Source organism: Symphalangus syndactylus, chromosome 3 (assembly GCF_028878055.3).
Source record: "Symphalangus syndactylus isolate Jambi chromosome 3, NHGRI_mSymSyn1-v2.1_pri, whole genome shotgun sequence".
Taxonomy (NCBI): domain Eukaryota; kingdom Metazoa; phylum Chordata; class Mammalia; order Primates; family Hylobatidae; genus Symphalangus; species Symphalangus syndactylus.
Window position 1 is genome coordinate 97181445 of NC_072425.2, and position 15682 is coordinate 97197126.

General features: G+C 38.7%; 1 protein-coding gene across 1 annotated transcript in view; it reads right to left on the bottom strand.

Moving 5' to 3' along the window:
- Nucleotides 1–686: 686 nt before the first annotated feature.
- The window catches only part of SCIN (scinderin), an 85506-nt gene continuing 70510 nt past the window's right edge, over nt 687–15682 (bottom strand). The window contains exons 11-16 of the mRNA XM_055272572.2: nt 14302–14472; nt 10189–10366; nt 9800–9921; nt 4970–5047; nt 2641–2701; nt 687–1951 (exon numbers count right to left, since the gene is read on the bottom strand). Coding sequence (XP_055128547.1) covers nt 1824–1951; nt 2641–2701; nt 4970–5047; nt 9800–9921; nt 10189–10366; nt 14302–14472 — 738 coding nt within the window. The 3' untranslated portion in view covers nt 687–1823. The remainder of the gene's footprint in view (nt 1952–2640; nt 2702–4969; nt 5048–9799; nt 9922–10188; nt 10367–14301; nt 14473–15682) is intronic.

Below are 15682 nucleotides of genomic sequence, written 5' to 3' on the forward strand. Positions count from 1 at the left end.
TAATGTATTTTATAATATATCAATGTGTTGATTTAGTTTTTTTTTTGTCTCTTCTGTAGAATATAAAGTCCATAAAAGTTTAGATTTTGTCTATTTCATTCATGTTGAGTCCAAAGTGCCTGAAATAGTGCCTGATACTGAATAGATGTCTAATAAATATTTATTGAATGAATAGTGCCTTGAAGTACAGCTTCTCCTTGCTTCCTTACCTCCCACGCAAGCTCTAGGATCTCACAGGAGCATTCACCATTAGGCCATAATGAAACTGGGCCCACTTCTCCATACCAGGATGCAATTTGAAATACATATGCCCTTCATTTCCCCAGAGAGAAGGTAAGAACTCCTCAGATCACTTCCCTGCTTCGTTTCTTCTTCCCATGGAAATGTACCTTCCCCTCCTCAACTACCCAGTCCTCTATCCAATGACCAAATTCAGTTCCTACTTTACTGGGGATCCAGATTCTGTCTCAACTCCTGTTTTCTGGGGACCTATGTTTCGCATGCAATCTCATATTTTAAATTTTTCATAATGATCTGACCATGAACAGCTGTTTAATTTTGACCACTTAATGAGGATGAATTAAGAAATATTAAACTCAAATCTACTTATGCATAGATGTATTTGACCTTAAAATTAATAGTGTAATTAACTCATCAAATTTGAATAAAATGTCATAACACAAAACTTTCAAAGAGATGTATTTTAATAATGAAAGACAGCATTAGTGAAGTTTTTCCTGTATGTATCTTTTGTGATATTAAACATGTACTGTCAAATATCTATCTATCTATCATCTATCTATCTATCATCTATCTATCTATCATCTATCTATCATCTATCTATCTATGATCTATCTATCATCTATCATCTATCTATCACTTATCATCTATCTATCATCTATCTATCTAAGTGGATAACAATACAATTCATTTTATCATGAAAGAGATGTGTTTTCAAAGGTTTTTAATAAGGTTAAAAAAAGATAAAATTCCTCTTAGAAAATAACACTTAGCAGTTAATGGCATCAAAGTCACATTGACTAAAGAAGGAAAATAGCAACCAATTGTTTAAGCCACCTTAACATAAACCTTATTGCAAGTATACAAATCTTTTGAACACAATCTATAGAAAAGAGAATAACTTTCAAGGCATTGCAACTTTTTCTCTGGCATGTTAAAAAACAAGTTTGACTAATGGCTAATGCATTATAAAATTTACTATCTGACAAATCTCTCTAGATTATGCATAGTATTTTACTTTTGAAAGGTCATAAAAAAGATATAAATTAGTTTCCAGAAGAGCTAATATTGGCCCATAACAAAAGTTTCCTTCAGGTTATTTTAATGTATTAACGTAAGAAAATTCCAGTTTAAGAATTTCAAACCAAAACTAAGCATTAAAAAATTGGTGTTTGGTTGAGGTTTTTTTTTTTTTTTGAGACAGAGTCTCTGTTGCCCAGGCTGGAGTGTGGTAGCACGATCCTGGCTCACTGCAACCTCAGCCTCCTGGGTTCAAGCAATTTTCCTGTCTCAGCCTTCCGAGTAGCTGGGACAAAAGTCGTGCACCGTCATGCCCAGCTAATTTTTTTGTATTTTTAGTAGAGACGGGGTTTCGCCATGTTGGCCAGGCTGGTCTCAAAATCCTGACCCCAAATGATCCACCTGCCTCAGCCTCCCAAAGTGCTGGGATTACAGGTGTGAGCCACCGTGCCGGGCCTTAATTTTCAAAGGACAAATAAACAAAAGACTTTTCCTGTTCCTCCCCCAAAACAGCAATGAGATAACTGCCTTGCAATGTTTGTTTGCTTTTTACAAACACCAATTTACCACTTGCTGGAATCCCAGCCCAGGAACCAGCCTGTGAATGTGGGTGGCTCATGGCCCTGTTTTATGATGACAATTGGTGTCCTCTTGTCTCTTCCAGAAGGGTCTGTCTCAAGGTACACTTTGGCTAAAAAGAGTTGTAAAGACATATAAATTCAGTTAGTTTGTGTTAAAGTAACTACAGATTGAAAATTCTTCGAATAAAAGTAATAAATTAAATTTCCAGAAGAACAAATAAATATTGGCCACATTGAAAATGAAAATTCTTCGAATACAATTCTTCAAATGAAAGTAATAAATTACATTTCCATTGACCAGGTAGACAAATACTATTTCTTTTTGATTTCTCTCATCTGCCATGAAAAGCAACATGCGAGTCTCATTAATGTCTGAAAGAATTCCAAGTTTTATGGAATTGTCCTTGTGGCATAATTATTGTTATACTTTTCAGTAAAAGGAAAATTGTGCCAGAAAGAACAGCATTAGTTAAAAGGAAATTTTAAAAATCTGGCTTATCGCAGTCATGGAGGTTTTACTCTTATCATAACAAAACAAGAGTTGAAATGAATTTAAGTTTTTCAGGTTAAATTGATATAATTCTATTCTAAATTAGATAACAAAACATATTTTTTCTTGTGCCCATTTGGAAATTCTACAGTTCAAAAAATCCCATTACTCTTTAGTTTTGAGGAAGAATGCTAAACAACTTCTTGATTTTGAAATGTATTTTTGTAAGACATGGTGGCAAAGAGCAGTCAGACACCCGGTCATAATGGTGCCCAGTTACTGCTATAATTGTCCATCAGTTGAGCTTACCAGACTTCAGAGATTCTTTTTTTTCAACTTCATTAGCATCTTTGCCAATCCAAATAAATATCTGAAAAATGAAACAATAACAGTATGTATGGTTTCTGGGATGTTGACTCAGTGCTAGGCCCTATAAGTGCTTCACATACACACTACTCATTGAATCCTCACAATATCCGCAGAAGTTAGGGATGTGGAGGCGGTGGCCCAGAGAGGTACCATCACTTTTCCAGTGTTCACACTCATCAGGAGACACCTAAATTTACATCCAGCCAGTTTCACTTCAGATTTCATATTTGGATATTTTATGTTTACATGATATTTTCTAGTTTGTAAAGTGATCTTTCACAAAAACAACAGATTGTCTGGGTGGATTTTTTTTTTTCATCCACCCTCTAGGGTGTGACAGCAGTCGAAGGAAGCCAAAATATTTCACCTCCAAATACACTTCTTTGACATATTTCGAGATGGCTGTTCAGAGGACTTGCAAACAGAACTAGCCTTGCAAAGCTGCCTTTTGTGGGGGAAGATCTGCATCTGTAGAGAATCTGCATTGGTGCATCCGGGCTTTCTCTGAGGCCCATCCTTTTTGGGATCTAGGGAAGATTAACTGAGAGTCTCACACACCCTTAAAGGTCTGAAAGAAACATTTACCATTTATACTTTATGTGAGGTTTTATCCGTAACAAAACCACCTTTCCTAGCCAGGCCTCTTCTCTCCCTCCCATAACCAGTTTTGCCATCCTCCAATCCCCCATTCTTTCTGTAACTTCAAAATGGTACAAAAGCATCAGCCATGCAGCCATTTCTTTAGTTGTTGCATTCTGTATGACTCCTGTGCACATTAATATATTTGTATGCCTTTTCTCCTATTAATCTGCGTTTTATCAACTGATTTTTAGGTGAATCTTTGGATAGTGAAGGGGAAAATTTCCCTTGGTCCTTACACCATTTATCCCCATTTCCTAGATGTGGATCTTGGCTGGAAGGGACTGCATGCAGACAGAGCTTGTCTGTGGGTGATCCCAGACTAACCTCTAAGGTTAGTGTTTTTCTCCTCTAGTAGCGTGCCCTCCCTATAAGATGTTGGTAAAAATGCTGTAATGTTTAGTATTTAAATAGCAATCTTTTTTTAAAAAAATTGATACACAATCGGTATATATCCTTCTTGTCAAATGTGTGGGTGGGGGTACTTTAATGCTGAAAAAAATTTCCTGAATTACCTTATATTGAAATCACTTTAAAATCACTTGTGGCAGAGCAATTTTGGTCAGTTATGTTTAGATTGTATTCTAATTCATACTGAAAGTGCTGAAATATTTGTGTGCAGGGCACAGAACAAACCATGACAGCATGGTAATGTAAATAAAAAGTATGATTTTAAAAAATGAAATGTGGCATGGTAAATATTCTAAAAAGTATCCATGATTACAGAAACAAGAGTTGACTACAAATGAGAAAAATTAAATATGTATCTGAATAAGGAAGTGTAATTCTTCTTTAATTCTTACATACACAGGAGTGTTTTATTGACCTGGAGATTTAAATCTCATCTAGAAATAACTAATCCACTCACTTGGCAAGAATCTGAGGCTGGGCCCTCAAGTCAAACATGGTCATTGTAGATTAGAAGCTAGGGTGTGATAATACTGAGTGGTTTATCAACTGGGAACAAACTTAAAAGGAACAATCTCTGTGCTTGACTCTAAGACTAGGCCTAATTCAGATAAGCATTTCACACTTGTTCTATATAATTTAGTTCATAATATATTTACTTTTCTCTTTCACTGTTAATTTACATAGAGGTTAAAAACCTATCAGATGTGGCATGTCAAATCACCATTAATTTACTTGAAAATTAAGATAAATAAAACAGTAACATATTTTACTGTGTAGATTCAAAACTATTCTGCCTGCTTCTTCCCCAGGGGAGGGGTACCCATGACTTCTTGTCAAATTTCAAGAGAAACTTTGAATATGTCGGTTTCCTCAATGGCATTGTACCCCCATGACACCGTACACACTAATGCACTTATTAGTTAAATGAATTATAAACAAATTAGGAATGAGTAACATTTACAAATAAATGAAAAATAAAAGTTTTTTGCCTACAACTGTAAAGCCAAAGATGGTAGCTCTGGAATTATTTTCATAGTAAGAAATCAACTTGCCATATGTATTAGTTTCATTTTTTACCAAATGTGTGTGTGTGTTTTTTTTTAAATACAGCCTAAATCTCTAGGCTCATTTATATCTAGACTTACTATTTCTCAAATCAAGTTCTGTCATCTCCCAACCAAAAATGCATTCCCTTCTTATGAACAAAATGTAGTTTTACCTGTTCCCAAGCATCTAGTAACATGACATCATCTTCTGCTAAATCATCCTGGGTGAACTCTCCTGGAACCTCTTCAATCTGAAAGGTATAAAAAGCTATATAAGCAAAAAGTAAAGCAGTAATTTTTCTAATACATAGGATACAAATGCCCTGTATTTTTTTTGAGTATAGTGAAAATAAAATTTCTAGTAATTTTTTTCTTCTTTTTCAGGTAATAAAAATTTAAATAATTGTTCATTAATTTGGCATCACAAACTAATGGTATTTTATTTGGTCAGCACAGTATTTAATATAAACATTGCATTTATGAAATTAAATAATTCAAATATAAAGCTGGTGGAACCTTAAATTATTCTGAACTTTGAGAGGAATGTGGCTATGTGGCCTGAGTCTTGAGGCATGCACTCAAGCTTTTGTCTTTTTTTCTGCAAATAATTAGGAAGACCAAAGAGTGCCAGAGATAAGACCCCCCTCAGATCACCACTCCTCAGAGTAAGAAAGTACTCTTCCTTGGAATGTATTAATAGCAATCTGTAACCAATCAAATCACTGTCAGTATACATTGGTCTTATATAAAAAATTACATAATCCTGCTAAAATTTCTCTGTTTCTGCCTATTGTCAGTGAAACTTTAACTCCTCCACTTTAAAATGCTGACTCCATTCATTTGGAGTCAGTGTTTTCTGGGTGGCCATCCTCAAGCCTTGCATTTCAATAAACTATATATTTAATCATATTTTCTAAATCTCATCCTTAGGGTTGACACATTTGAATGCCCACATATATAGTCAATTTGCTCACAATCCTCTGTACTTCCAGTCCTTTATGACTAGTTGTTTCACAGATCTATGTTGCCTATCTAGTTCCTAAAAACATTTGAGTTTATGGTCTGAGTATTAAATTATCTTTCATTTTGTAGGTCAAGATTACTTTAAAAAAGTCAATAGGGCCTGGCACGGTGGCTCACGCCTGTAATCCCAGCACTTTGGGAGGCCGAGGTGGGTGGATCACGAGGTCAAGAGTTCAAGACCAGCCTGGCCAACATGGTGAAACCCTGTCTCTACTAAAAATACAAAAATTAGCCGGGTGTGGTGGCAGGCGCCTGTAGTCCCAGCTACTTGGGAGGCTGATGTAGGAGAATTGCTTGAACCTGGGAGGTGGAGGTTGCAGTGAGTCAAGACCGTGCCATTGCATTCCAGCCTGGGCAACAGAATGAGACTCCGTCTCAAAAAAAAAAAAAAAAAAGAGAAAAAGTCAATAGTCCTGGTCATTTTAATAAATCAAAAATTTTCAAGAAGATGACATTATAACATAATATTGCATGTACAAAATTTTTTTATTTTTAATGAGTTAAATTGTGATAAATTATAGTTAGTATTAAAGGGTAATGGAAGGGTTAGCTTCATCCACCCAATACCAATGGGCATGTATTAATCTAAAGTTCAGTATTTTTAGAGAATTCTGAGTGAAAACCCCCCGATCCTTAGGCAGGAGTTTGGATTATGGTTCCCCATTCTTTATTCACTCCCTCTGGCATGTGACTTTGCGGTGCTATGGAGCTGACTGGGGCCTTGGCCATGTCATATTAGCAAAGGTGACTCAGCAAGAGCCTTTTTGTGTCCTTGACTTTGTCACTGGAAAAATATGTATAAACTCAAAACATGCGCCCAGCACAGATAAACCTAGTTCCCAGCAGCCTGCAGACATCTGAGCATGACAATTCATGTTTGTTGTAATCTGATGAGATTTAGAGATTGTTATACAAAATAAACAAACAAAAAGCCTTGACCATTTAGAAGGCAAAGGATTTGTTTATATTATGTTTTTAGAGGACATATACCAATCACATAATGATTTTAAAAAGAAAAACTTTAAATAGCACTTACTTGATGTCAGGCACTGTTCTAATCTTTTATATGCAACAGCTAAGTTAATATTCACAACAACTGTATGAAGTAGGTACTAAGATTACCACCATTTTAGAGTTGAGACAACTACAGCCCAGACAGGCTCAGTAACCAGCCTAAAGTCACACAGCCAGCAAGTACTATCACCAGATAAGTGATAGCACATGGGCAGATTGGTTCTAAAAGCTGTGCTTTTAGCTAATAAGCTCTGCTGCCTTGTAGCTGCCTTGTAGGAATCTACACGTGTAAAGCCTACTTTCTGATAGTAATTATAAGATCAAAGATTTGTTAGCAACAATCCTTTGCCTTAAACTATAAAGGGAGCAGAAGGGGTTCCAAATATCAAACAAGAAAATGAGTCGGTGCAGAGGAAATGTATATTTCTCTTAAAGGCTAATATATGTGCATAACAAAAAGCCAAAGACTAACAGATCTTTTTTCTTTAAACACACTGAGAACAAGGCTTAGGTACTTATTTTTGTAAAATACATTTTTCTTGGAAACAAACATCTAATTTATAGCAATGTTAATAAATAATTCTAATAAGAAATTATAGAAGCATATGCTGAAAAATAAGTTGCTTGGATGCAATATCAAGTTACCAGTCAAAACAATAAAACAGCAGATTTTTCTGATGACAAATCTATAAACTATAGCAAGTTCAGGGATTTCCTGTAAAGTAGGTGAGCAAATTGTGGTATACAGCAACCAAATATTTATCTCAATGCACTGTTTAAGTCTTTAACTTGTAGGTCAAATCATTTATAAGCTTCAAGGGAGACTTGAACCACTTCATCTCAAATAATTTTATTTCCAGTAATCAAAATATCTGACAACGTACATGGGAAATTTTCTTTCCTGTGTTGAAAAATAAAGTTTGCATTTATTCACTAGGGCATGTTGACCAAAATCTGTAGATCAAATTTTATATAAAAGAAGAATTCATTCTTTAAATGAAAAATTTACCAAAAACTTAGCATGTCAAACAGAGAAAGTATAACTTTTTTTTGAAATTTAGGTGAGAGGCTGTGGTTTAGGATGATATTTCAGAGCCCAGTGTAAAATCACTCCTGTATTCTTTTGTATTGGATGTTTGTTTCCCCCCAGAATTCCTATGTTAAACCCCTCGCCCCCAATGGCATGGCAGTAGGAGGTGGGGCCATTGGGAGGTAATTAGGTTTAGATGAGGCCATGAGGGTACAGTGCCCCTGCTTAGTGTCTGTCTTTATAAGGAAAGAACAAGACTAGAGCTTGCTCTCTTGGCCATGTGAGGACACAAGAAGGCTAGAAAGTGGTCCCTCACCAGACATCAGATCTGCTGGTGCCTTAATCTTGGACTTCTCAGCCTTCAGAACTGTGAAAAATAAATGTTTGTGGTTTAAACCACACAGTCAATGGTGTTTTTGTTATACGAGCTTGAACTAAGACATGCATACACATACTTCTAATTTTACTTCTGACTGGACTGGAAGTCAAAGCTTGTAAATGACTATGAAATAAAACATTCCTGTTATTATCAGTTAATTTGTAACTGCATATATAGCTTTCTGTGATTTTTGCCCAATGATCATAATGTTTCCATAATATTTTTAATTCAGTCAATATGGTGAAAATTTTTACTCCGCTGGGAAATTGACATGTAGAATTTACATAGTTTGATCAGAAATAATGATTGCTGCCCATAGAAAATGCCAAATTATTAAATTAACAAATCTAGCCACATATATATTCATACAGCAACTGCATGCTCACACAGGTGTAAAGTACCTGGTACTTTTAAGAGCAGCTTAATCTACATAGTACATCACAACATTAATGTTTTCACATTAATTATATCATTAACCCTTAAAATACCCTGTGTAAGCAACAGAAAACCGAATACTGCAGGTTCTCACTTATAAGTGGGAGCTAAATGATGAGAACACACGGACACATAGAGGGGAACAACACACACTGGGGCCCATCAAAGGGTGGAAGGTGGGATGAGGGAGATGATCAGGAAAAATAACTAATGGATACTAGGCTTAATACCTGGATGATGAAATAATCTGTACAACAAACCCCCATGACACAAGTTTACCTATGTAACGAATCTGCACATGTACCCCTGAACTTAAAAGTTAAAAAAAAAAAAAGTACCCTGTGTAGAGCAAAGGTTGTCACTGTGGTTTGCAGGCAGGCTGAAACTGAGATTCAGAACAGTAGCATGTCTGAAAGTGTCAGAGCTACATGGGAATGCCCCTCCCAGTGTTGTTAGCTTCTCTCCCACTGTTTTTTTTTTTTTTTTTGAGATAGTCTCACTCTGTTGCCTAGGCTGGAGCACAGTGGCGCCAGTGGCGCGATCTCAGCTCACTGCAATCTCTGCTTCCCAGGTTCAAGAGATTCTCCTGCCTCAGCCTCCCAAGTAGCTGGGACTACAGGCACGCATCACCATGCCTGGTTAATTTTTGTATTTTTAGTAGAGACAGGGTTTCACCATATTGGCCAGGCTGGTCTCAAACTCCTTGGTCTCATGATCCACCCGTCTCGGCTTCCCAAAGTGCTGGGATTACAGGAATGAGCAACCACGCCTGGCACCCGCCCCCCGCCCCCCTTTTTTTTTCTTTTTGATGGATTTTCGCTCTTGTTGCCCAGGCTGGAGTGGAGTGGAATGGTGAGATCTTGGCTCACTGCAACCTCTGCCTCCTGGGTTCATGTGATTCTCCTGCGTCAAGCCTCCCGAGTAGCTTGAATTACAAGCGTGCACCACCACACCCGGCTAATTTTTGTATTTTTGGTAGAGACAGGGTTTCTACATGTTGGTCAGGCTGGTCTCGAACTCCTGACCTCAGGTGATCCGCCTGCCTCGGCCTCCCAAAGTGCTGGGATTACAGGCATGAGCCACTGCACCCGGCCCTATCCCACTGTTTTTAAAGACACTTACAACAAATCTTCCAGTTTTGTTAGAGCAGCCATAAAGCCGAGGTGGATGGTCTTCAGCCTGGGATTCCAGTAGTGGTGAGGTCTGGTAGTCTTTTTTCCCTCCAAGGGAATTCCAGAACTCCTCTGTGGAAAACAAACTCAGTTATCCAGTGCATTTTCAGGGACATATGCTTGCTGTTGCTTTATATAAACAAATATTATCTCACCTTGACTTCAATGTTGAGAAATTACTTAAAGAAATCAGGTACCACCACCCACCCACCTTTGCAACTAATGGAGAGATTGTTAACCCTTATAAGCCATTAGAAAGTGACTTTTTGGTGAAAAAAGATAATTAGCAATCATATCAATATAAATTCTAGTCATTGACCTTGGCCCCACAGCACACACCTGGCTCCTCGCCTTCTTGGATCCTTAAGGTTTTGCACTTGAGGACACTTGCTACATACTCTGCTCCTTTCTCCTCCTCCTGGCTAGCACCTTTTCCTACCCAGATGTAGCCACTATTTTGTGGCAGTTTCAGGACAAAAACATCGTTAGAATTCAGTGAATTTGCATCAACATCAACCTGGAATATGAAGAAAAATAAAACAATGATTCAAATTCATTACTGCTCCCTCAATAAACATGTCCCAGAAGCTGTGACTGTGGCAAACCATACATAGCCTCTGCCCTATCCCAGGAAATTAATTCAGGGCAGCTCTGGGACACCACTATGGTGTTTTAAACCCTAGAGTAGGAGCCCTTTGGTCCTTGTCACTTGTGAATTTGTGACCCTGTGTCCGTCTCTGTGAGAACCTGTCTGACCATATGACTGTGCTACTATGTCACTAGTATGGCTTCCTGCATAATTGTTGAACAAGTGTGATGTGTGATTCCAGAAAGAGGAAAAAGAACGAGTAAGCAAGACTGAGGGGGAGCAGCTGAGATGGAGGAGGAAAACAAGAGTGTAGTGGTCTTGAGGCCAAGTGAGGAAAATGCTTCAAGAAGGCAGAGGTGATTTGCTCTGCCAAATGGTGCTGCTTGGCCAACCACACTGAACTGCCAGGACGAAGGCATCCATGATGTGGAGTTGAATTTCACCAGGTTTGTCAGGAGCCTGTCGAAGGGGAGAACACTAGAGGAGGAAGGAACGGCTGTTGGAGGTTTTAAAGGAATGTCCAGGAATTGCGAACATTCAGGAAAATGGTTAAAGTCCTCTCCCAGAAAGAATGAGGCCTCACAGACCAAGCTCAAAGGAATCTATCAGATGTGATGATGGAGAATTACAGGAACCAAGTCTGGCTTCCAGGGCTTCCAATTTCTAATATATACATCTCATTATGGGTACAGAGGAAAGAGCCAGGATGATGGATAGAAGGTGACAAGAGACCTGTGCCCAGACTGGTGTGAGATCAAGAAATGAGATCTAAAACAGAACCTTTATAAGGCCGGGCGCGGTGGCTCAAGCCTGTAATCCCAGCACTTTGGGAGGCCGAGGCGGGTGGATCACGAGGTCAGGAGATCGAGACCATCCTGGCTAACACGGTGAAACCCCGTCTCTACTAAAAAATACAAAAAAAAATTAGCTGGGCGTGCTGGCGGGCGCCTGTGGTCCCAGCTACTCGGGAGGCTGAGGCAGGAGAATGGCGTGAACCCAGGAGGCGGAGGTTGCGGTGAGCCGAGATCGTGCCACCGCACTCCAGCCTGGGGGACAGAGAAAGACTCCGTCTCAAAAAAAAAAAAAAAAAAACAGAACCTTTATAAAGCCTTTAGCCTGCCAGGAGATGAAGACAGGAAGACTTGTAAAATGATCTTGACTGGTGCATTTCAGAGAGGCTGGGAATGTGAAAGCTGGTTTGAGAGGCTGCAAGGAAATAAAGAGATGCACTGCAAGCAGCTGATGAGGTCTCACAAAGGAATGTCCACTGGGAAGAGAATAGAATGTAACAATGGTGCATTTTGGTTGACTTTCCCATCTGAAATCAACTGAGAATGCCCATAGATAATGAATGCTTAAATGTCATTTTGATAGTTTTTAAATGTCAAAAAATTAATAGTCATAATTAAACACAGAAGAATCCGTGCACAGAAGGTTCTGGATGAGATCAATACATATGCTGGCATTTAAACCATATGACTGAATGAGACCACGGTGAAGGGGCCAAGGCCAAGGCTTGGAGCGCTCAAGAACTTATAGGTCAAACAGAAGGGGAAAACGCAGCAAACTGGCCCGAGAGGAGTGGCTGATAGGTTAGGAAGAAACCATGGTAAGTGTGGGGATACATTCACCTAGTGAAAAAAGAAGTGCTCAATAAAACTGGAAAGGCCGACTGGCAAATGCTCGTGGGAGGTTGAGAAAAATGAGATCAGAAAAGTGACCTTTGTTTGTGGCATGCGGCAGGTCATTGGCAAACTAGATAAAAACCATTTTCAGTGGACTAGTGGGATGGACACCTGATTGAGGTGGCTTTAGAGAGAACTGGCTTTAAAAAGTAGAGATGGTGAGTGAGTGAGAACACTCAAGACAAACCTTTCAATGATATGTGCTCTTAAGAATGACAGAGAAATGATGCAGTAGCTGGAGAAGGTCATGGTCAAGGTCAAGACACAGTTTTTAAAGAAATGACAGGAGGTTTTTGTTACAGCCATCTTTGTAGTTCAAAGTGAATGATTCCAGATAGAAAAATAAATTGATGATACAGAATGAAAGGAGATTACTGCCTGTAATCATGATGAAATCGAAGTGGAATAAATGCACGAGAAAGACAGAAATCCAGGAGATTCCTTAGGAAAGCAAAAGAGGGAAGGATCCGGACAGAAGTTGGTGGCCAGATGGGCAGGGGAGGAATTGGGCCTTAGGTAGGAGCGATAGTCTATGTAATAAACATTTAATAAATTATTTATTGATGTATCACTGTACACAAATATATTATTCATTGCTAATTTATGGATATAGTATATATATAATACATATAGTATATAATATTCACTTAGAAGACACTTTATCATATGGAAATTCCTAATATAAAATATTTATTAACTTAAAAATATAAAGATTTTATATTTATTTCATAAAAGAGGAAGGAAAGAGAATATATACACAGATGCAGACAAATTGATAGAGTTGCAGGGGAGTAGATAAGGTGATTTATGCCTGATTTATCTTCTCTGCGAACTCTGAATCAAAGTTATCAGTAGAGAGAAGGGGGTGCTGGGGATCTGGGGAGAAAGGAGGACATGAAGCGTGGGGTGTGAAGGAGGCAGCGGGTTCATGGATTCAGCTATAGGCCTGGAGAATTGCCAGAATGTGCATTCTGGAGTAAAGGAGACAAAGGATGGGAGAGAGTTGTCAGAGATTAGATGACTGAAACAGATTTCTGAGGAGCTATAGTTATTGCAAATGGCAAAATTTAGTATAGGATCACGTGAGTGTGCGGTGAAATGCGGTCAAGGAAAAGACTGCTGGAAGAGAGAAGCCGGAGAGATAGAAATAGTGAGATAATGGCTGAAGTCATCGAAGAAGAGGAGAAGGACTGGCAGTTGTCTATGAAAGCACAAGAGGTCTAAAGGAGGGAAAGTCTGATATAAAGGAGAGAGGCAAGATAAAATCAAAGAGGTAAGGGTGAGCAGGGAGGGAACTTGTCCAGCCCCATCCCTGAGGCCATGGTGAGTGGGCCTTGGGAAAACACAAGTTCCACTTGAGAGGGCTGCCGGGGAATCTGTCCTCAGAGGACAGTCGTAGAGAAATCAGGTGCAGGGAGAGGGAGGCTTAGAGAAGAGGTCGCAGGTGGAGGGATGAGATGACCAACCCAAGCTGAAGGGGTCTGCTGATTGACTTGTATGGAGGGCAAGTTTGAGAGACAGCTCCAGGCTTGATATGCAGAGCATGCCGGGCAGCATAAGGGTGATGTGGAAGACCTGGATTTCAGTGGTGGCTGGGGTGACAGGATTGTCCTAAGGTCAAAGCACTTAGCCATTTAAAAACCTGGGCAGGCTGGCCTTGTCTATACCTGGAGGTCTTCTTATCTTATGGCACCATGGCATGGGGTTTGATCCCAGCTGCTGTCAGAAGCAGCTCATGGGGCCAGTTCAGTTACGGTTCTGGTCCAGTGTGGCGGGACATGCCTCCCATATTTGTTACACTTGTGCAAACGAGGGCCTTCCTTCTCAAATGTCTCCAGTGTGGTCAGTCACCTGACCATCACCCGTGCTCCATCCACCTCAGGCCTTTCAAGATGGAGCTTAAGCAGCCTCATGCTTTTGGCAGCTAATTTGTGATAGTATTCTTAAAAATTTGTTTGGGTTCGACGCAATTGAAAAATGTGAGAGGCCTGGTATCTGGAGTTTTACTTTTTACTCAACTCTCCTGCTTTTAGTGTTTTTAAAATTTTGAACAGTGGATTAATTATAGAAATGAAGGGAGTTTATTTGCCAAGTTTTTAAAGTGTAATATTTGCTGATGGCTCAGGTCCATTGGGAAGTCCATAACTAGGGCATGTTTTATGGAATGCATGACATTACCTCCACAATTCTGGTGATAGATGCCAGGTTTCTCCGGACTTGAAAGAGGCGTGTAGGGGGAGCAGGTGCCTGACCTCCTTTCTTTGATGTTCCATTCTTGTAAATAATGAGCGGTTTGTCTTTGAACAAACTCAGCAGGTGAACAGGCTCTTTCCCTTGGGAGACTCGGATCTGATGGGGGAGAGGGGGAATAAAAGAAATATAATTAAGAGTGCTGTGAAAGAAGGCTTTAGTTCCAAATGTGTTCTTATGTTGTCTTTTTGAAAATAAAACAAAAAATAAAAAGTCACGAGCAGGAGGAATGATGATTAACAGAACATATAGGTTAATGATAATCAATTTTCCCTGTTGACTTAAGAATCTTTTGTTATCACAGGCACAGTGTCCGTGAGTAGTTTCTTGTCAGGGGAAACATCACCATGCTCCAATACTTTCTGTTTTTGAAAAGTATGAAGATGTAAGTCTGTTCATCTACATCTCCGAAAGAGAAAAGGTAACACCAAAGTGCTGTTGTCTGCGACCTTATGTGAAAATCACTCTTCTTTCAAGGGCGCCAGTGACACAGATATTTACAGAGGTACTAGAATCTCATGTGTTTTGGATCTGGTTCAGAAGGTTAAGAGATGTGCATTCAAATGCTTCATAACATCAGATGACCCCAAATCATACTCATTATTTCTATATCTCTGTATTCATAAAATAAAAAAATTACACACACACACAAAGATTTCTATGCAAGCATTAAAAACGGGCAAAAATAAACAGAATATGTTTTCTACTTTTTAACTTACCTATAGAAATGTAATAGTAGATATGCTCAATATAAGAAACTTTAAAAAATACAATATAAAGACTTTTCAGGATGAGGAAATTGAAAAAAAAGGGAAATTATTTGCTTGATTTTATTTATTAGCCCCAAATATTGGATTAGAATTTCCTATTTCTTGCACAAACTATTGATGCATTTACATAAAGAGTTCAAATTTCATGTCAGTCTCTCATTGTTTTCATTTGTTCTGCCCTATGTTAAAATTGAACCGTCTCACTTCCCCTGGTTTTTCTTTTTCTAGAAGCCAGGTGAATGGGAATGCTGATGCATGTACCATTATAGGGAGGCCGAAAGGCATTGAAAATAATTGACTTCATAAATATATTTCAATTAGTAGGCATTCAAATAAGTGAGCAGCAAATTATGGAAATGTTTTGTCAGTTATAGTCTCACAAATACCTAAAACTGTTAGCTTAGCATTTCATATAACATGGAGAAAACTTTAATTGCCAACATGAGAGAAAGGGAAACACTGATTAAGGCCCATCCCTTACTGTCAAAGGAGAATAAGAAAGAAAAAAGGTTGATTAAAAGATGTTCAATATGGTTAAT